The following is a 20,595-nucleotide window of genomic DNA, read 5'->3' as shown; positions in this document are numbered from 1 at the left end:
CATACCATGGCAGACGCGACGATGTTTGCATGAACATGTTTTTCAGCATTTCTTTATTGACCACTTTTCACACATGGTTGCTGTACCCACACAGCCGGCTGTAGCTTTTCAGCTCACAGCCCGACACATACCAACACAACAGCCGAGAGAGCACTGACTTTAAGCCGGCAAGGCGTGATTGCGGATGCCGCTCAGGTGTGTCCACCTCCCCTGCAACGGCACTGCAGACCACACCCCGACACACACATTAACCACGTAAAATAAATATTTATCCAGATATTTTGCAAATATGTATTTTTCATTTTTTAGCAGCATTGTGCCTTTTTTCCAATTATTTTTGAAATTCAGGTCAAGACTCCGCTACAGGCTGCAAAATTCCAAAGGTGATATAAGCATGACGGCTCACTACAGTTTTTGTTTGCTATATGAATAATTTAAGTTCAGCTTCAGGTTCATTTAAAAGAGACCTTCAACTGGGTGTATCTCCTTTTTTGTTATATTTTTTAAGAGTTCAAAATGTGTTCATGACATAAATAAAATTTTATTTTCTCTGTAGCACTTCATGGATTTCATAAGCAACACAATTTAGTTCTTTATACAAAGCATAAAGGTAAAAAGCAATAACAGTGTTATCTTCATTTTAGATGTCAAAAAGTATTTGCGGCTCCCAGTGTTTTCTTTTCCATGGAAACTGGGTGCAAATGGCTCTTGGGGTGTTAAAGGTTGCTGACCCCTGTCCAAGCACCTTGTTTCTGTAGTTTCACCCTTCAAATGAGGAAATGTGTTGCCAAGGATGGACAAAGTAAATGAAACTACAGTTGAAACTACTTTCAAGATTGATTTTGAAAAACTGTGTCAGACAATTTAGGAAAGTGTTTCTGAGCCCATGCAGTGAAATGACAGCCTGTTGGGCTCTCGCTGCCACTGCAGAGACAAGGATCTCAGTGTTAATTTTCAGCCTTTTCCCTTATACACAGAGATGAATCTTGATTCCGTTATTCCTTTGATGATACTATGTATATTAGGTGATGTGCTATTCAAAGAAAATTTTATGTTGAGGAACATTATTCTGGAATTATTTCACAATTTGTAGACAGAGTTTTGCCGAATGATGAACCCCTGCCCATCTTTACTTCTGAGAAACTCTTCTAAGATGTTCTTCTTATAACCAATCAAACACTCACCTGTTGCCATTTAACCTTATCACTTCCAAAAACCTCCTCCAGTTGTATTTTTTCTAGGATCACTTACTTTTTCAGCCTTTTGTTGCCCTAACAACTTATTTAGATAACCTTTATTTATAATTCAAACATCTGATTGCACAAGTTATAAAACCAATGAAACATCAAAGTATGTTTTCTTACATTCTGTCTCTATCAGCAGTGCATATTTATTGATGATAAGGGGTGTACTCAAATGGTACAGGGAAAAGGCCTATAAAAATCTACATTTAAACTTTTAAATCCTAAAGATCATGTTCTAGTGCGCCTCTGGATCATCTTCAGCATGACTCCTACTTTTTAGATCTCTTGGGAGAAGTCCTGTTATGTCCCTTTGTACTTGTTCTTCTGAGAAACGTGCAGTTATGATCCATTATCACAAAATGTAGTCAATTTGAAACAGAAGTTGATAGTTTCTCTGCTTGAGGTTGAGGTCTATGGTGAAATCACACTGAGTACATCAGCGACTGGTAATTTTTTTTTAATTAATTAATTTTTTAAAGATGGCTGCCCCTCCCTGAGTATAGTTCTGCTGGAGGTTTATTTCTGTTAAAAGGAAGTTTTTCCTTCACCAAGGAAAAACCAAGTGCTTGCTCATAAGCAGTTGTGTAGTTGTTGGGTTTTCTTGTAGGGTCTTTACCTTACAATATAAAGTGCCTTAAAGTGACTGTTGTTGATATTTGGTGCCAAAAAAGCTTGAAGGAGAGACAGCTAAATTTAAATCAGGTGTTTTAAATGAGCCTGTTCCCAGAACTTTTTGGTCACATATTATATTCTGAGCTGAACTGAACTGTTGAGTGAATTTTTTTGATACTCAGGTAATTTCCTTGTCTTAAAGCCTAACAAATGAAGAAACCGTTGAATTTTAACTCTGATGCTGTTAATGATCAAGCAGTATACATTTGCATGTATCTACTGACCTGATAATTGTTTTAATGTGTTTTTGCTGATGCACAGAGAGCATTTTCTATGGATGACAGGATAGCATGGACACATGTCACCATCCCTGAAGGCCTAAGGGAGGGCAGAGTGGTGGATGAGTGGTTCAGCCTGAGTGGCCGGCAGGGTGACGACAAGGAGGGCATGATCAACCTGGTTATGTCTTTTACTGTGAGGACATTTACACATACCCTTCATCAGATAAGATGGAAAGTGCATCACACCTCTGTGTGTTAAATCAATGATTTAGTTTTGGTTATGCTGTTACTATGGACCATATTATTCCCGGAAGTAGCATAAGTATTTGGACAATGACACAATTTCCATAAATTGTTTTGTTTAATGTAACAAAAATAATCTTGAAAGCTTGGAACATGATAGCCTTTAATATATATTATTAATTTTTATTTAGGTTCAAGTAAAAGGCTTTAAAAATGATGAAGTCTTGCTTCACTGTCAGGAAAAATCTTGAAAACCATCTTTCATTTCTGTTTTATTTATTTCCATGTAGTGAAACTGTTAACCCTGTCTTTGTGCCAGTCTTTACCAGCAGGAGTAATGACTCAGCCTGTTGTCTTTATGCCATCTGTATATCAACAAGGAGTAGGATACGTGCCCATCACAGGTCAGTCAGTTAATTACTTTTTTTCTCCAAAACCTTGTATCTAATAAGTTAAAAGCTGGTTCTTGTATAAGCAGTGTCAACTGTGTTCCTAGGAGTTCCTGCAGTCTACAACCAGGGCATGATGCCTATGGCAGTGCCAACTACCATGCCAGCAATTGGGAACCAGGGCCTACCGTGCACGGAGCAGGACCTTAAGGCTCTGCAAGACATGTTCCCCAACCTGGATAAAGAGGTGGTTCGCACTGTACTGGACGCACAGCAAGGCAACAAGGATGCTGCCATCAACTCTCTGCTGCAGATGGCTGAGGAGCTCTAACTATACAAGACAGTCTGAAACCAGACATGCCAACAGATGCATGCATTCACAGTGAAAGTAGTCTATACACAGAGATCCACCCCTTCTCTTATAGACATGTTTGTACTCCTCCCACAGTAATATACTCTCACACACTGCAGCAGCAGCTGAGTTCCCAAAAGAATTTTGTTTCCAGTTCAAATGAGGTTCCAGAGTGCTTAAACTCAACTCTGCTCCCAAGTTCTGACAGAGTCATTTTGGTATAACCATTATAACTTACTGGGTGTTCTAACCTCTGATCACAGGATTGGATTTTCACAGTCCACCATCTATTCATGTTGATGCTTTCGTAAACGTATGTTTTGCACCTGCCGTAACTGCAGTAAATCGCAACCTACTTCTGTATTATTGGTATCTGTAAAGTGTGTAGTGCATTTCAAATTATTCATTGTGTACATATATATAGAAATGTATGCAGAAATAATAATTAATGAATGACTACCCTGGTTAGAAGAAATCTTTTGTCCACTGTGAGTCATCTCTATCAATGTTTGCCATCACTAAGTCAGAACATGAAGGTTTGATGTGCAGTTACTTTCCAAATGAACTCCAGAGATAGAAGGCAGTACAAAATGAAGAGGTCACTTTGCTACTGATATCTGAATGGAGGTCAACAGTATGACATCTGCAGAGGTTTTAAGACCAACAAAGCTCCTTGGTGACTCTGTATTCTAATCCTAAGTCTTCTATTCACACTTGTAACCTGCCAACATTTTGTCTGCCAAAGTTCTTGTCTATGAGACTGTCAGTCTGCAAAACTATTAATGTTTAAAGTGCAGTTGTGTCATGTGATTCTGTTATTTCAGTGTACTACACATCTTTAAGTCCAGAAACTTTGGTATTCAATTGGTGTTCGCTGATTTCAGAATATTCATTCATTTATTTATCTAGCATGAATTGCAGTCATATATCACTAGACAAGAACAAGTAGTGCACATGTTTTTTAAGTGAGAAGCTGATGCAGAAGCCAGCCGATAGCAGATGTAATGGAAATGGAATATAACCTTTCTGTAAGATTGTTCCCTTCACAATGTCAAATTTATCAAAAAGTGTTAAACCGCTATTTTTTTTTTTTTTGAAAAGTAAGTATTTTTCAAACCTTTGTGTTCTTTGATGTTCAATCCCCACAAAGACTTGGTAAAAATGTTCATGTTGCAGAAAGGACTTTAATTTTTATCACCAAGAAAAGACAGTTTACATCACAGTGGTATGTTGTGATACAGAAAAGGAGCATTTGTTCAACCAGAGATAAGAAAACGTGGTACAAAGAGTGTCAAAGGTGGTCTTAGCCATCGTAAAGCATTCAAGTTACTGATGATCAGCGTCTCCTGCGGCGCTGTGGTTTGGGCGTTGTTCCTTCCACGCATTCTGTTTTGATGCACTGGCATGACTGTGCCATGGTGTAGCTGTGCTGCAGCTTAGACCCATCAGCACAGGTAAGCTCCACCTGCTCCACACTGGTGGTGGCTTCTTGGCAGCACTCGCAATTGTGTACCATTGTGTTGGCTGCCATAGAATACCTGAACACACACACAGAAAGACCAGTTAATGAAGAAAAATATGAATGTTCCTTACAATGCCTAATCCTCAGTGGGTGAGGTTTAAAGATAATTATTACTTTAATGTTGCACTCATAAATACTAGTTATTATTGGTAAGTAAAGTTCACTTACAGCAGATACATAATAGTGTATTCTTACTAGTCTTTGGTATGCAGTAAAAAAAACAGATGAAATACTCTCAGAATACAGTGAACATGTAGCAGGCAGTTAAGGGAAATGAAGGCAATCTTGGTTAAATTTAAAATAATAGACTTACATGGAGAAACTGTCACAGTGTCCAGCGCAATATGTGATGTTAACTGGCTGTGCACTCTTGCAGTTGTTCAGTTCAATGATTCTCTGCTCCTTCTGGGTCTTACACAGACTTATGTTGCCTGGAACACATGACAGCAGTTGCACACTCACATGATGCAGTTTTAAACTTTGTTCTTAACATGTATTTAGTTATTTAGTTTGATGGCTTACATGTTTTGCAGCACCCATTGGCATCTGTTGTTTCAGTGCCCTGGAGGAAGAAGACATTTCATGTTGTGTGAAATATTCAGCAGTAAAACGCAAAATCCACTAATCTGATCTGTAAAAGTCTAATAAACTCACAGGTTCACAGTCCAAGGGATTAAACGGAGGACAAGTAGTCTTGGTTTCCTTGGTAACAAGCTGTCCATTGAGCTTCTCACAGGTATATTGCACACATTTGTTATTAGGAGGTATGTAAGAGCTGTTGACCTGTAAAACATGAAAGTTAGAACCAAGAAAGTTGTCACAAAGAGACTATCTATCACTTCTGGCTCAAAACAGAGGGTACCTGCATGTCATCTCATTTCAAAAATAGAGAAGGCCTGATAACTCAGTTTGATTTAGTTGCAATTAATAGGTTCCTGCTTGTTTGTTTATTGTTGGTTTTTGTTTTGTTTTTGTTTTTTTACACTTTTTTGGCTTTGAATTTATAAGCTTTTGTTTTTTAGGTTCTAAATTGCTGATTAGTTTTTAAGAAAGAGAAAGAAAGGAGTGCTGCTATGCTGCTAATAATGCTAGTATTTATTCGCTGTTGGTTGCAGTACTGACCTCAATAACATGCACCGTCACGTTGTCAGTTGTGGTGAAAATACAGTCCGTCTGAACACATGTTCCACAGCACTTTCCTGGTTCAGTCTGATATTCATAACCCTGCGAAAGAGAGGGATAAGGAGAGTAAGAGAGCTTTGTAACAAAAGATAACAGTATGTGTGTGTTTGTCTAGACCTGAGTATGCTGGAATATGCTCCACTGTGGCTGAATTAAAACATATCTGCATGTGAAGGACTCTACCACTTATCACAAATGCTTGAATACAGTTCTTGCTAAGGGGGCACAGCCAGTTAGTAGGTTTAAGAGCCAATTACTTTTTAGCATAGGGTCAGGTATAGGTTTTCATAGGTTTTGCTTTCTTTTTTTCATTATTTAAAAACTGCATTTAATATTTACTTGAGTTATCTTTATCTAATGTTAAAATTTATTTGATTACCTTAAACATCTAAGTGTGGCAAATATGCAAAAAACGAAAAAATCAGGAAAGGGCAAAAATGTTTTATCATTACTATTTGCACAACAAAAGTAAAGAAGAAAGCTAGTTTATAAAGGATAGGGTAAACACATATATACTTAGAGGCTAATAAGTTTCAAGTTACATGACAATAAAACTTGAAACTTATTTGTTAATGATGCCTTCACAAAGTTCTTAAAGAGAACCTGTGCTCTTCTTCAGATCTGTAGTCATGTTCTTGGACTATACGAGAGTAGCGTTTCAAAATTCATAGTTCTTAATAATGTTTATCCTTAGTTCATTATCTGAAACATGTATTTTTAATTCTTCTCTCACCTTAAAGGTATATTAGCCAACTTTCTATTGAATGGCTCCACCTCACTAAGAAAACATTTGAACAACAGGTGGGTGGTGTTTCTGTGTTCCCAGTAAAAGCTGTGCACCTGAGTGGTCCATATTAGTGATATCCAATCTCAGTGACATCATATTGAGTTACTAGTAAAAAAAAAAAAACACTAGCAGAAATGGTGTTTAGAGAAGTCTGAAGGATTGCGTGTACATAAATATGTTGGCCTCATTATTTCAAGCTACAGATGTGTTTAATGTAACATAGTAATACCGTTTTGTTTTGGAGTCATTTGGCCAAGTTTCACAAATCTGTTCATTTCAATTCACATCTATGGTCCTAGTTTTTTGGTGCTATTGTACTGAACATTATACTGGGGGGCAACCGTGGCTCAGGGGGTTGGGAAGCGCACCTGTAACCGGAAGGTCGCCGGTTCGATCCCCGGCCTTTCTGTCCTGGTCGTTGTGTCCTTGGGCAAGACACTTTACCCTACCGCCTACTGGTGTTGGCCAGAGGGGCCGATGGCGTGATATGGCAGCCTCGCCTCTGTCAGCCTGCCCCAGGGCAGCTGTGGCTACAACCGTAGCTTGCCTTCACCAGTGTATGAATGTGAGCGTGAATGAATAATGGCATTGTAAAGCGCTTTGGGTGCCTTGAAAAGCGCTATATAAATCCAATCCATTATTATACTGCGATTTGCTCAGGCTTGCTTGCTGGTGTGAGGTGTGGTGTGATGATTCCTCTTTATGATAGTAATGAATGTGTCATGTGAGTTGATATGTGAATGAGCTTACAGCAGAACAGTTTTTGTTGCAGATGACAGGTTCACAGGTAATAACGTTCAGCTTGGTGACAGGATCCATTTCGGGGCCACAGTAACATTCCTGGCAGGGCCCGGGTGTAAATGACTCTGACATTGTTGATGTTTCTCCAGCTCCTGATGGTGCTGTTGTTGTTACTGATGGTTGTTCTGCCATTGATTGTGCTTCTGGTGCTTCCAGCGGGGGTTCTGATAGTGTGTCTGGCGTTGGGATCTTGGCACCAGGCTAAAGAATTGTATGTTATATATTATATAAATAGCTTCAAGGAATCTTTCATACCTCTATATTTATTTTAAGCCTTATCGTAATGATGGGTATAAAACAAAGCAAGTTCAGCACAGAAAGAGTTAGCTGGCTTGACAAAAATCTAAAACACCAGTCAAAGATATCATATATATTAGGGGGTGTTTTACATGTCAATTGAGCACTACCAGAGATCATATCAGGGAGGTGAGTGATAGAGATCTATAAAGAATATAAAAAATAACATTATAATATGACACTTTGGCAACAAATAGGACAAGAGTTGCTGGATATTTGATCAACACAAGTGCACAGGGCAGTAAAATAAATGCATTAACTAAAGTTATAAGCACATCGTGCGGTCTCTGTGCTGTTTTTTATATTTACCTGCACATTAGAACCCTGATACTTCAAACTGCACGGGCTGAATAAACATTAAAGTTACTTGGTGTGTTCAGCTCTGACACTCTTCCATAGCCTATGTGAAGTATTGCCTACAAATGTAACTGATTCACTTTTTGTTCTCCAATAGCTGCGATTGAAATTAAGACCTAATGTAACCATCTGAATACATGCAAATTCCAGTGAAAGTGCCTCACACAGTTTTCACTGTTGTAACTTTACACCTGGGCTTCATTCAGTGGTTAGTCAGGCACAGTTTAAAAAGTTGAATATACTGATGTAAGTCATACACTTCAGCATACTGCACTTGATTATGGATATAATTCAGGACAACCGATGGACCTTTTTTGATGTATTAGGGAAAACCACTTATTGTTTCCAGAGTTTGAACTATGTGCTTACCTTGTATTCAGTCATGTTATAGACACACACACCTTTAGGAACTGCAGACACAAAGAGACATGGGTTTGATTAACATTCACACCTATTGCATTGATGATCTGTTATAGTTAACACTGTACTAGACTCCATCCATCCATCCATTCATGCATTCATTCATTCATTCATTCACTTCCTTATCAGGGTCATTCTTGCTACTTATAACACACAAGTAGGAAGAACATTCTTTAGTATCATAATTAGGTATCTTTCTTCAGAACATTATAATTCAACAACAGATAGGACAGGCTGATAGATTAGAGTGACATACCACACTTGTAGGATAGACAACAGGTGCCATTGGTAATGCTCAGTTGGAAGCCCGGCAAGCACGTGGGTGGAGCAGGGCACAGGTTTATATTGCATTCTGTTGTAAAAGGAATGAGAACTTGTCAGAATGTGATGATGAAGATTTGCAGAATTTTCTATCTGATAACAATAACTTAAAGAACCAGGAAATCAATTCTGTATGTTTACATGATTAAGTACAAGTTGGGAAGAGATTTTGCTGAGCCAAGCTCTCTTTTAATTCAATTCAATTTTATTTATATAGCTCCAAAACACAAAAATAGTTGCCTCAGGGCACTTTATGTTGTAAGGTTAAGACTTTACAATATTGTAAGGTCTTACCCCAACAGCCAGATAACCCCCTATGAGCAAGCACTTTGCTGACAGTGGGGAGGGAAAAACTCCCTTTTAACAGGAAGAAGAACCAGCCTCAGGGAAGGGCAGTTATCTGCTGTGACCAGTTACGGGTAAGAGGAGAAAGACAGGACCAAACACAAGCTGTGCAAGAGACCCAAAGATTAATAATATCTAATGATTAATTTCAAAGTGGTGTATGAACGTGTATGCCTGCCATTTTACTTTTAAATATCCTATGAACAACAAGTAAGCCAGCAGCCTGAGAGTGAAGCACTGTGTTGACCTTATATGGTACTGTGAGGTCCACATATACTCATATGCCAGAAGGTTGGTTGTGTATTCCAGCACAGTGGAAGGGCTGGACAGGGCCATAGAAGGTCCTTACGAGCAGGACCGATATCTTCTACTAAAGACTTCATTGGGGTGATGACACCCTAACTGCCAATAGCATTGGGATGAAATCCTTGGATCTATTATCAGACCCTACGTGCACAACAATGAACAGGCTCGTGTGGATTCAGGTAGTTCCTCAAGGATAAAGGAAATAATATCATTGACTGGCTTCTAGGATTACCTGACTAAGTCCCATATAACACCTCTGCAACATTTGGTCCATCCAACACAAACAGGTTGCACTTCAGACTGTCCAGGAACTCAGTTATACCCTGATCCAGACCTGGGAGGAGACCCCCAGGACACAGTCGGTGATCCACTACCCTGCGCCGTGAAGTGCTTGGCATTTCCCATCATGGTGTCCCCCGGGAGACCATCTATATATTTGACATTGCCAGATTTAAGCACATGGGCTCCATACAAACTGCTAAATACCATTTTGCGTTGCTGCAATGAAATTTTACAAAATGGACTAGCCTGCCACATATTTTTTTCACTTTGATTTTTGGGGTGTCTTTGAATTAAGCCCTCTGTTGGTTGATAATCTCTGTTTCTATCAAATAATATTACATGCTTTTAGTCCTAAAACATCCATCTTTATCAGTTGAGAAAACCAGCATGACCTTTGTCCCCTGAGATCTGATGTGTGTTCCTTCAATTATTTTGAGCAGTGTTCCAAAACATTGTGGTCAACAAATTAATGTGAATGTAGTCTTTTTTTTTCTAAACAACCATGTGATGATTTCAAAGAAATGCAATAAGTATATTGGCACAAAGTCTGTCGATTTTGATTTTTCATTTTCATTATTATTCACTGACTGAGTTGGAGATATAAGATTAGAACCAGGGGGATAGAACTAAGGTGTCTCTGAAAAGCAAACAGAAATGCAAATCTGCATATTTTCCATAATGCTAAATAGTTAAATTATGGATGTACCAGGCATGAGACTACCTCCAGGTGTTATCTGGCATATTAGGATCAGAGGGTAGAGTGGGTTGTCCACGAACCGAAAGGTTGTTGGATTGATGCCTTACTCTTCCAGTTTGAGTATTTGAGTATCCTAAGTTGCCACTGATGCATCCAATGGAGTGTGAGTGTGTGCGTAAATGTCGGACAGCACAGAGAGATGGATAAAAGTGCTGTGTGAATAATATGTGTGATTGACTGTACGAGTCTTGTAATAAAAACGCACTTTGAGATGAAAATTGAGTATAAAGACTGTACTAGTCCCAAAAAAGGCAGTTTTCATCAGTGTCAGTCATCCATTTGTGTGACATCAACTGCAAGACAGTATCTAAAGCTAGTTCAAAGACTCTATAACTGACCACATGACTGTGTTGTGCAGCAGTTCACTGTATTGTTGACCAGTTGCTGGCCAGGTTCACTGCAGTTAGGCCTTTGTACAGACTGGCACTGAACAGGCTCACACTGGACGCTCATGGAATCCTTGTCACAAACACAGGTTTGACAGTCACTTGTCCAAGTCTCGCCCAGCTGTTTAAAAGAAACACACCAATTCAGATTCACACATCTTATTTATTGTTAAGAATGCATGAACATAAGAACAATTCTCACCTGTTTGGGTTTTCCATCAGGTCCAACACAAGCTGAAAGGCAATCACAGACAGTAGCAGGTGATGTTTTGGAGAAAAATATTCCAAAACCCAGAAAAATAGTGTTTTATAGAATCTCGTCTTACCACAGGTGTCAACACATATGTCATGTACTGTGTTGAATAATGTGGTACCATGAGGACAGAAGCAACCTTCCTTAGTGTCGTTACTGGATGCCGCTGTTTGATATGCCATGTTGTATCTGATGAGAAAATGAATTAGCCCAACATAGTAAAGACCCTACAAACAGAGATTGGGCTAATCTTGATTAAAAATAATAAAATATTTAATTAATCCTACTATCAAAATATTGCATAAAAATGTAGTGTTTTTGAAATATATACATCACTAACTTCCCCAGGATCATTAAACAAACAAAAGTCCTTCACACTGATATAGTTTACACTACCCGTTATTGCATGTAGGTTCTACAGATGGACCACAGGGCATGTACACTTTGTTGCTTGGACACTTGTGCTCTGAAAGATGGAAGTATGTTAAGAGCACATTCTTCAGAACCGCAAAAACCGTAGTGTTATAAACTATCAACTGTATGCATATAATATTTATATCTCACCACAGAGCCCATTGGTAGCATTTCTCCAATCAATACAGATTCCTTCATTAGAACATTCAGTGGCATAAGCCTCCAGACTGCAGCAGCTGTTTTTCCCAAGATTGCAATTGTCAAACACACATGATGTCACAAATGGTCCTGGAGGTACAACTGTGTGGCATGGTGCAAATAAACTAGAAGGGACATACAAGCCAGAGTACAACAGGAAAATGATTATTCACAAAATGTCTAAAAACAGAAAAAAAGGCAAAAAACCAAACAAACAAAAAACAAAATCTAAAAACATTCATGCATCATATAATGACTAAAAACATCCATACGTGTAGTAGGCCAGTTACTTGCCTCAGTGCTATCGCTTAGCTTATAAACTTCACTACAAAAAGTGAAGAAACTAGTGTTTGATCAATTTTTTCTGTGTTTTTGTTTTTGGTAAATGGACTGGATAGTGCTTTTACCAAAACAAAAATAAAATTGGTAAGAAGAATGGACAGTACTTGTCTGCTCTACCTAAGCACTCATGCCTCATTATGAACAACATCCCTAATTCAGACAAGCACTTTCTTTTATATGCGTGTTAAGTGTTTTCAATCTAACATCCACATGCACTGACACTCCAATGGATGCATCAGAGAGCAACTTGAGGTCAATATTTTGCCCAAGGATATTTGGCATACAGACTGGAGCAGCCAGGGATCAAACCACCTACCTTTCAATTAGGAGTTGACCTGCTCTACCTCCTGAGCTACAACCACCTAGACTGCTGCTCAGCCCACAAATGTGGATTCTTTACAAATGTGGTACCATTTTATAAAGCTTGGCCTTCAATTTGGAGACTGTACTAAATAATAAACCACTTTAGCAGGGTCCATGCTCACAGTTGTTTTTGATCAAGCACCAATAAGGTACCAGAAGCTCAAAACCAGTCAATAGTCAATAGAGTAAGCTGTAAGGCATTTGCAGAGAAGATTTGGCAAGTTTTTCATGGGCGCATACACTAAACTCAGTGGCTCCATTTAAGGGGAAATAAACAGGCTTTCCAACACTATGATTTAGTGTTGCAGCAGCCTACACCTATTGCAGCATAACTAAGCGAGGATTCAGGGTCACCTGATCCAGCCCTAACTATATGCTTTAGCAAAAAGGAAAGTTTGAAGCCTAATCTTAAAAGTAGAGATAGTGTCTGTCTCCCGAATCCAAAGTGGAAGCTGGTTCCACAGAAGAGGGGCCTGAAAACTGAAGGCTCTGCCTCCCATTCTACTTTTAAATACTATAGGAACAACAAGTAAGCCTGCAGTGTGAGAGCGAAGTGCTCTAATGCTGTGATATGGTACTATAAGGTTATTAAGATAAGATGGGGCCTGATTATTTAATACCTTGTATGTGAGGAGCAGGATTTTGAATTCTGGATTTAACAGTGAGCGAATGAAGGGAAGCCAATATAGGAGAAATATGCTCTCTCTTTCTAGTCCCTGTCAGGACTCTTGCTGCAGCATTTTGGATTAACTGGAGGCTTTTCAGGGAGTTTTTAGGACATCCTGATAATAATGAATTACAGTAGTCCAGCCTGGAAGTAATAAATGCATGAACTAGTTTTTCAGCATCACTCCAAGACAAATTGTACCTATTTAATAGATCAGACTGGAATGGATGACTGGAGAACTGTTTACTAGTAATAGAACTAGGCTAAGTCATTCAGTACTGTCTCAGTTTTGTCCTCATCTGTATGCTCTGCCACTTTATGATACATACTATTGATTTAGAATATTTGTAGCGCTCCTTCACAGGGTATCAACTTGACAATCAATTTGGAAAGAAAATACCATTATACCACATACCCCAAATCAATTTGTTCTACATGTGCAGAATAAGCACATTTTTCTATCTACCAAAATAAAAACTATAAAGAGTTTGCGGTTCTCTTTACCTGCTAGTTAGTAGATCACAGATAGCAGGTTTACAAACAGGTGGTGTTGAGTGTGGGGGGTTTGATGTAGTTCTGGGTGTTGGTGGGGTTGTGGGGATAACACAGGGTGTATCTGGGACCTGCCACTCGCCTGCAGTGTCTGAGCAACTTCCCACCTGGCCATTTGGAGAACGGCATTCATTGCTCTGGGAGTTGTCACAGGTACCTAGTAAAGGAAAGGCAGCAGAATGAAACCAGAAAAAAAGCCTAAGAAAGAAACTGATTATATGATCAATATCAAAGGTATGTAGGCATACTTACATACTTACACACTTTTTTTCTTATCTAAGCTTCACTCTTATTAAATTAACAGGTTGTTCAAGACATGTACAGATATTTCTTTAAATGTGAAATTAGTTAAAATTTCAGAACAAACATAATTTTTAGCGGCAATCAAAATGTTTTACACACACTACCGGTCAAAAGTTTTAGAACACCCCAATTTTTCAATTTTTTTATTGAAAATTATGCAGTTTAATGTCTCACTGCACTCTGAAATGAAAGCATAGGACAAAATGATCAAAATGTATTCTAAACTTTTGACTCATCAAAGTAGCCACCTTTGGCAGATATAACAGCTGAACACCCCCGTGGCATTCTTTCTACAATAGAAATCAAATATTGTTCAGAAAGTTCTTCTCATATCTGTTGCACACGTTCCCCTAAATGTGGACCTTGTAGGTTGCTTTGCTTTCACTCTTCTGTCCAATTCATCCCAAACCAGCTCGATGGGGTTTAAGTCTGGAGACTGTGCTGTATTGCTCAACAGCATACAAAAATCCTGCATGATGAACCAAAGATTTCACATTTTGATTCATCAGTTCAAAATAAATTCTTCCAGTCTTCAGTAGTCCAACAGCAGTTTTTCATGGCCCAGGCAAGCCTCTTTGTCTTATTCTGACATCTTAGGAATGGCTTTCTTGCTGCAGAATCGAAGTCTTCTCTTCACAGTTGAAACTGAGACTTGCTTACTACGACCACTATTAAACTGTGCTTGAAGCTGTTGTCCTGTGAGCCGCCAATCACACAAGCTGTTAACTCTCAGAAACTCTGATACATTTGTCTGCCAAACCTTTTCCTGTCAGTTTGTTTCTTGCACAAAAAAGTTGAGCCCGTCCCATCTCGATCATGTGACGAGGACAATGATGTGACCGTTTCAGGAGATGATAAAATATTTCTTAACACCCCGATAGCTTGCTGAAGAACTCGAGTTTCTTCTCCCCCCTCCATGCTGTCAGACACTTGAAAGTGACCCGCGTGTGCTTCTTGGCCAATCACAGCGGTACAGACACCCAGCCTTCCGTTTCCATTAAACTCCTTCCGTTTCCACTATACTCTTTCATTCACATACATTATTCTCTTGCATACATATATTTTCTTCTGATATGTATGCATTCTCTGCTTACATACATATATTATTTGTGAGGTTAAATGCATACTGAATGCATGTAAATGAGAGCAAAATGTAGGAATGCATAAATGAAAATGCATATATGTTAGAGTGAAAATTTGTAAATATGTACATTAAAATACATGTATGAGAGAGCACAATATTGCAGTGTGTGTGTTAAATATGTGTAAACATGAGAATAAAAATATCTAAATATAAAAATTAAAATAAAACTATATGAGAGTGAAAGTATATGTATGTGAAAGAAAAATATATGTATGTGAGAGTGACAATATGTGTGTCTGACAGAAGAATATATGTATGTGAGAGTGAAAATATATGTATGTGAGAGTGACAATATGTGTGTCTGACAGAAGAATATATGTATGTGAGAGTGAAAGAATGAATTTTGGCTTGTACGGCCCCTCATAGATTAGAGTTAAATTTGATTGCAAGTGGCTGGGGAATCTTTTATTATTATTATTATTTGGCTTATTAATGGTCATTGTTTAGGCCTGGGTGAAAGATTGGGAGAAGCGTTCTCTAACTCACCACATTGTCCCTCTGTGTTTCCTTCAAAGAGGGAGTAGGGAAGGTCAATGCTGAATGAAGAGCCTGAATAGACTATTTTTGCACTGATGTCCTGTAACTCCAATGTGGTGATTATATCTGTGCTAGTAATGTGCAGGACAGAATTGCTATAGGCAGGATAGATCTTTTGCTGATTCACAAACACCTGTAGGTAACAACACAATTTACATTAGAAAATAGTGTGAAATAAGCACAATGTTATTATGCTACACATCGTACTCATTTGCAAGATTAACCATTAGATCAGCTTTCGCTTTGTCAAATTGAATTATTGCTTACCACATTAGTTGATACTCCTGAAGACGTCAGCTGAGTCAAAACCACTTTGAAGGATTTATATGCAACAGTAAGAGCCTTGGGACAGAATGTGCTGTTTGATGGATCACAATCACGATTAACTACAATAGTCAGGTTATATTTAGCAATAATCTCTTTGACCAGGTAGTAAGAGCAATTCTCATTGAAATTGTAGGATTCTCCATCAAATGTTAAGTAGTGGGATCCACACCAGATACTGCACACACCTGCAGGGTGAAAAGAATCATGTATAGAAATGTTAAGTAATAACTGGAACAGGAAAAATAGGCAAGTGTCATAAGTAAACAAAAGAACATACTATAGATCTGCCTAAACAGTCAGAATGCAGGCTGATGTAATTTTATTTATAAAGAACATTTAATACAAGGTTGGCCAAAGTGCTGTAGATGAAACAGAGTGTTGCACAGTAACATAAAAACTTCACTATACATATATGGACACATGCCCACTCACAACAAGAAATGTGCCACGAAAAGACAATAGACAATAACAGCCTAAATAACTAACAACAACATGAATGGTAATCATGGCCATTGATCACTGGTGGCTTTTCATGTATTTACAAGCCTCAAGGCTCTGACACAAGATTATCTGCAGTATATCAAAGTGACAGATTTCATAGTTTGTATTTATACACACTATAAATACAGTGTATATTTATATTTTGGTGTATATTTATATTATACATAATTCAGCTTACATCGACATTCATAGTGAGGGCAGCATCCATCATCATCAGAGATCTTAGCAGCACTGCGTCCATTGGTACAGATTGGCTGCTGCATAGTAGGACAGACTGTTGGCATCATTATAATCTTCCCATTAATGCAAGTAGCTGTAGTGCAGTTGCCGGCATCCCAGGACTCTCCATTCTGAACAAGGATTGACAAACAAAAAGCGTTTTAGGAGACCATGGGTTTGTTTAAAAATACACTGTCTTTCAAGTCTATTTTCGTAATCTCATTTGGGTTTATAATTATTCTTATCCCAGACATATGCTCTTTTATTTATTTATTTTTTGCATTTTGCACATATCTAAAATATATGTTTATTTATTGTGAAAGTTTTCGACCCACTTTTTACATTTGTAAATCTGTGAAGTTACGTTGAAACCAAGCACACCATTGTTTTTCTTGTGACATTACCAATAAGTTTGATGTGTCACATGGCCCTCTTCCTATTGAAAAAACAAAAGTTGTATCCAAGATGGCCGGCTTCTAAATGGCCACCATGGTCACCACCCATCTTGAGGAGTTTGCCCCCTCACATATACTAATGTGCCTTAAACAGGACTTTAATATCACCAACCATTCCCATTTTATTACGGTGTATCCATATAAATGGCCCACCCTGTACACTCTCTGCTTTACAGCCTCTCAACTGGTATTCACCAAGGCATCACAGTGGTAAATGAAAAAATTACATATAGCTATTACTGCAGACATGTTGACTGTGTCACACCAGCACCAAAGTGGTATTTAACAAAAAGCCCGTACATTGCCCTCACTCAATAAATAATAAAAACATATGTAATTATATCACACCTGTCTCGGTGGATACACATCATTGCAGGCATTTTGAGTAGATGAAGTTATTGATGTACTTGAAGTAAAGGAGGCAGGAATAGTTGTTGTCAGAGGTACTGAGCTGGAAATTGTGGCCTTTGTGGTAGTGCTGAATACTGTAGTTGTAGAGTGTGCAGTAGTGGGCACACTTGGTGTCACAGGACATGGACTGGATTGTGTCTCAATTTCACAAGATGCATTGCAAATTGCAGCATAACACCACCCTAACCCATCAGTGACATTGTACACCAAGTCCCCTTTGAAAAAACAAACAAAAACAAAACACAGATAATTAAACAAGCGCTGTATTGGTATCCAACTGGACAGACTGGATGCTCAAAGATTTAACGTCTGTCAAATTAACAGGTTTTGCTATGTCCATTTCTACCTAAAGACTGATATGCATTTTCTTCATGAAAAACCCTGGAATTTAGAACAATATGCATTCAAATAAGAACTTCAGATGAGAATATAAAACTATAAATTTGAGGTAAGATAATGAATGAAAACAACACTGAGGGACTTAATGAACTATAAACAGTGACACACTGTACAGAAAGTTCCCCAATTACCTATGAAACCCATGCTGGTTTTTGTGGAGACCATTCAGACAGCCAGACAGTAGTAACATGCAGCTGAAGTTAATGTGTCACCTGCTCTGGCCCCAGAAATAGAATCATCTATAATAGTTGGGGTCTACCATAATGACTATAAAAATAGCTAGAAATAACCTAATTTTTTCCTTGAAAAGAGTGTTGTCAAGTGGGTAACGTAAAGGTGTACCAAGGCTTCTGTTCTGGACTACACTTCTACCTCACAATCACCTGTTTTCCTGGCTGTCTGGGGAGAACCTGCTATAGGACAGCTAACTGGGACTAAAATTGAAATTTAAAACAAAAACAGAGGTGCCCTAACAACATGTGTTCAGACATAAAGAAAAACGAAAATAATAAGAAAAATGAAAAATAACCTACCAGCATGATGCGAAGCTCCATTGACAATGCATACACATAGCGTCGAAGTTGTATTAAGGGGTGATGGAGAAGCAACTGTGGTTGTGGTTACACTGGGGTTTACACTAGTTGTGTAAACAGTTGTGCTACCTGGAAGTGTCTCTGTTATAGGAGCAATAGAAGTAGTACCTCTAGATGTTGAGGGTAAAATAGTTGTGTTTAAAACAGAAGGATTTGTAATTACAGTTGAGGAAAACGATGATCCTGTTACAACAGCTAAGGTTGATGCAGCTGTGGTAGAGGATGTTGTTGGTCCCGTTGTAACTATTTTTGGTGTTTTTGTTGTCATAATTGTGGCTGTTGTGGATTCAAATGCTGTTGTTTGTGCAGGTGTTGGAGCTGTTCCTTCAGTGGTAGTGAAAGGCCCAGATGTAATTTCAGTGCTCACAGATGGTTTAGATGTAACCGTGGTGGATCCTTGACCTGTTGTTTCCACATGTGGAACTGTGGTCGTGCTTTCAACAAATGCTGTGGTAGAGGATGTTGTTGGTCCCGTTGTAACTAATTTTGGTGTTTTTGTTGTCATAATTGTGGCTGTTGTGGATTCAAATGCTGTTGTCTCTGTAGGTGTTGCAGCTGTTCCTTCAGTGGTAGTGAAAGGCCCAGATGTAATTTCAGTACTCACAGATGGTTTTGATGTAACCGTGGTGGACCCTTGACCTGTTGTTTTGATATTTGGAACTGTGGACGTGATTTCAACAACAGCTGTGGTAGAGGATGTTGTTGGTCCCGATGTAACTATTTTTGGTGTTTTTGTTGTCATAACTGTGGCTGTTGTGGATTCAAATGCTGTTGTTTGTGCAGGTGTTGCAGCTGTTCCTTTAGTGGTAGTGAAAGGCCCAGATGTAATTTCAGTACTCACAGATGGTTTAGATGTAACCGTGGTGGATCCTTGAGCTGTTGTTTCCACATGTGGAACTGTTGTGGCTGTTGTGGATTCAAATGCTGTTGTCTCTGTAGGTGTTGCAGCTGTTCCTTTAGTGGTAGTGAAAGGCCCAGATGTAATTTCAGTGCTCACAGATGGTTTTGATGTAACCGTGGTGGACCCTTGACCTGTTGTTTTGACATTTGGAACTGTGGTCGTGGTTTCAACAACAGCCGTGACAGAGGATGTTGTTGGTCCCGATGTAACTATTTTTGGTGTTTTTGTTGTCATAACTGTGGCTGTTGTGGATTCAAATGCTGTTGTTTGTGCAGGTGTTGCAACTGTTCCTTTAGTGGTAGTGAAAGGCCCAGATGTAATTTCAGTACTCACAGATGGCTTTGATGTAACCGTGGTGGATCCTTGACCTGTTGTTTCAACATGTGGAACTGTGGTCGTGGTTTCAACAATAGCTGTGGTAGAGGATGTTGTTGGTCCCGTTGTAACTATTTTTGGTGTTTTTGTTGTCATAATTGTGGCTGTTGTGGATTCAAATGCTGTTGTTTGTGCAGGTGTTGCAGCTGTTCCTTTAGTGGTAGTGAAAGGACCAGATGTAATTTCAGTGCTCACAGATGGTTTTGATGTAACCGTGGTGGATCCTTGACCTGTTGTTTCCACATGTGGAACTGTGGTCGTGGTTTCAACAACAGCTGTGGTAGAGGATGTTGTTGGTCCCGATGTAACTATTTTCGGTGTTTTTGTTGTCATAATTGTGGCTGTTGTGGATTCAAATGCTGTTGTCTCTGTAGGTGTTGCAGCTGTTCCTTTAGTGGTAGTGAAAGGCCCAGATGTAATTTCAGTACTCACAGATGGTTTTGATGTAACCGTGGTGGATCCTTGACCTGTTGTTTCCACATGTGGAACTGTGGTCGTGGTTTCAACAATAGCTGTGGTAGAGAATGTTGTTGGTCCCGTTGTAACTATTTTTGGTGTTTTTGTTGTCATAATTGTTGCTGTTGTGGATTCAAATGCTGTTGTATCTATAGGTGTTGCAGCTGTTCCTTTAGTGGTAGTGAAAGGCCCAGATGTAATTTCAGTACTCACAGATGGTTTAGATGTAACCGTGGTGGATCCTTGACCTGTTGTTTCCACATGTGGAACTGTGGTCGTGGTTTCAACAATAGCTGTGGTA

At 38.8% G+C, this 20,595-nt stretch overlaps 2 protein-coding genes across 2 annotated transcripts in view; one reads left to right on the top strand and one right to left on the bottom strand.

The window, feature by feature from the left end:
• tollip (toll interacting protein) overlaps window positions 1-3,917 on the top strand; it is a 21,609-nt gene extending 17,692 nt beyond the window's left edge. The window contains exons 4-6 of the mRNA XM_003459861.5: window positions 2,178-2,330; window positions 2,700-2,784; window positions 2,877-3,917. Coding sequence (XP_003459909.1) covers window positions 2,178-2,330; window positions 2,700-2,784; window positions 2,877-3,100 — 462 coding nt within the window. The 3' untranslated portion in view covers window positions 3,101-3,917. The remainder of the gene's footprint in view (window positions 1-2,177; window positions 2,331-2,699; window positions 2,785-2,876) is intronic.
• Window positions 3,304-20,595, bottom strand: LOC102080419 (intestinal mucin-like protein). Its single transcript, XM_019354818.2, has 20 exons — window positions 20,365-20,595; window positions 18,503-18,786; window positions 17,508-17,785; window positions 16,664-16,835; window positions 15,925-16,169; window positions 15,607-15,790; window positions 13,626-13,830; window positions 11,702-11,874; window positions 11,534-11,603; window positions 11,211-11,326; window positions 11,087-11,118; window positions 10,837-11,005; window positions 8,744-8,839; window positions 8,437-8,477; window positions 7,363-7,614; window positions 5,766-5,867; window positions 5,298-5,426; window positions 5,166-5,205; window positions 4,957-5,074; window positions 3,304-4,659 (listed from the first exon to the last, which is right to left on the bottom strand). Exons 1-20 carry the CDS (start codon window positions 20,406-20,408, stop codon window positions 4,458-4,460), a joined length of 2,952 nt encoding a protein of 983 aa, XP_019210363.1. The 5' UTR covers window positions 20,409-20,595; the 3' UTR covers window positions 3,304-4,457.

This window comes from Oreochromis niloticus, linkage group LG1, assembly GCF_001858045.2.
Source record: "Oreochromis niloticus isolate F11D_XX linkage group LG1, O_niloticus_UMD_NMBU, whole genome shotgun sequence".
NCBI classification, from domain to species: domain Eukaryota; kingdom Metazoa; phylum Chordata; class Actinopteri; order Cichliformes; family Cichlidae; genus Oreochromis; species Oreochromis niloticus.
The sequence above is the reverse complement of the archived record's forward strand: the minus strand, read 5'-3'. Positions and strand labels throughout refer to the sequence as shown.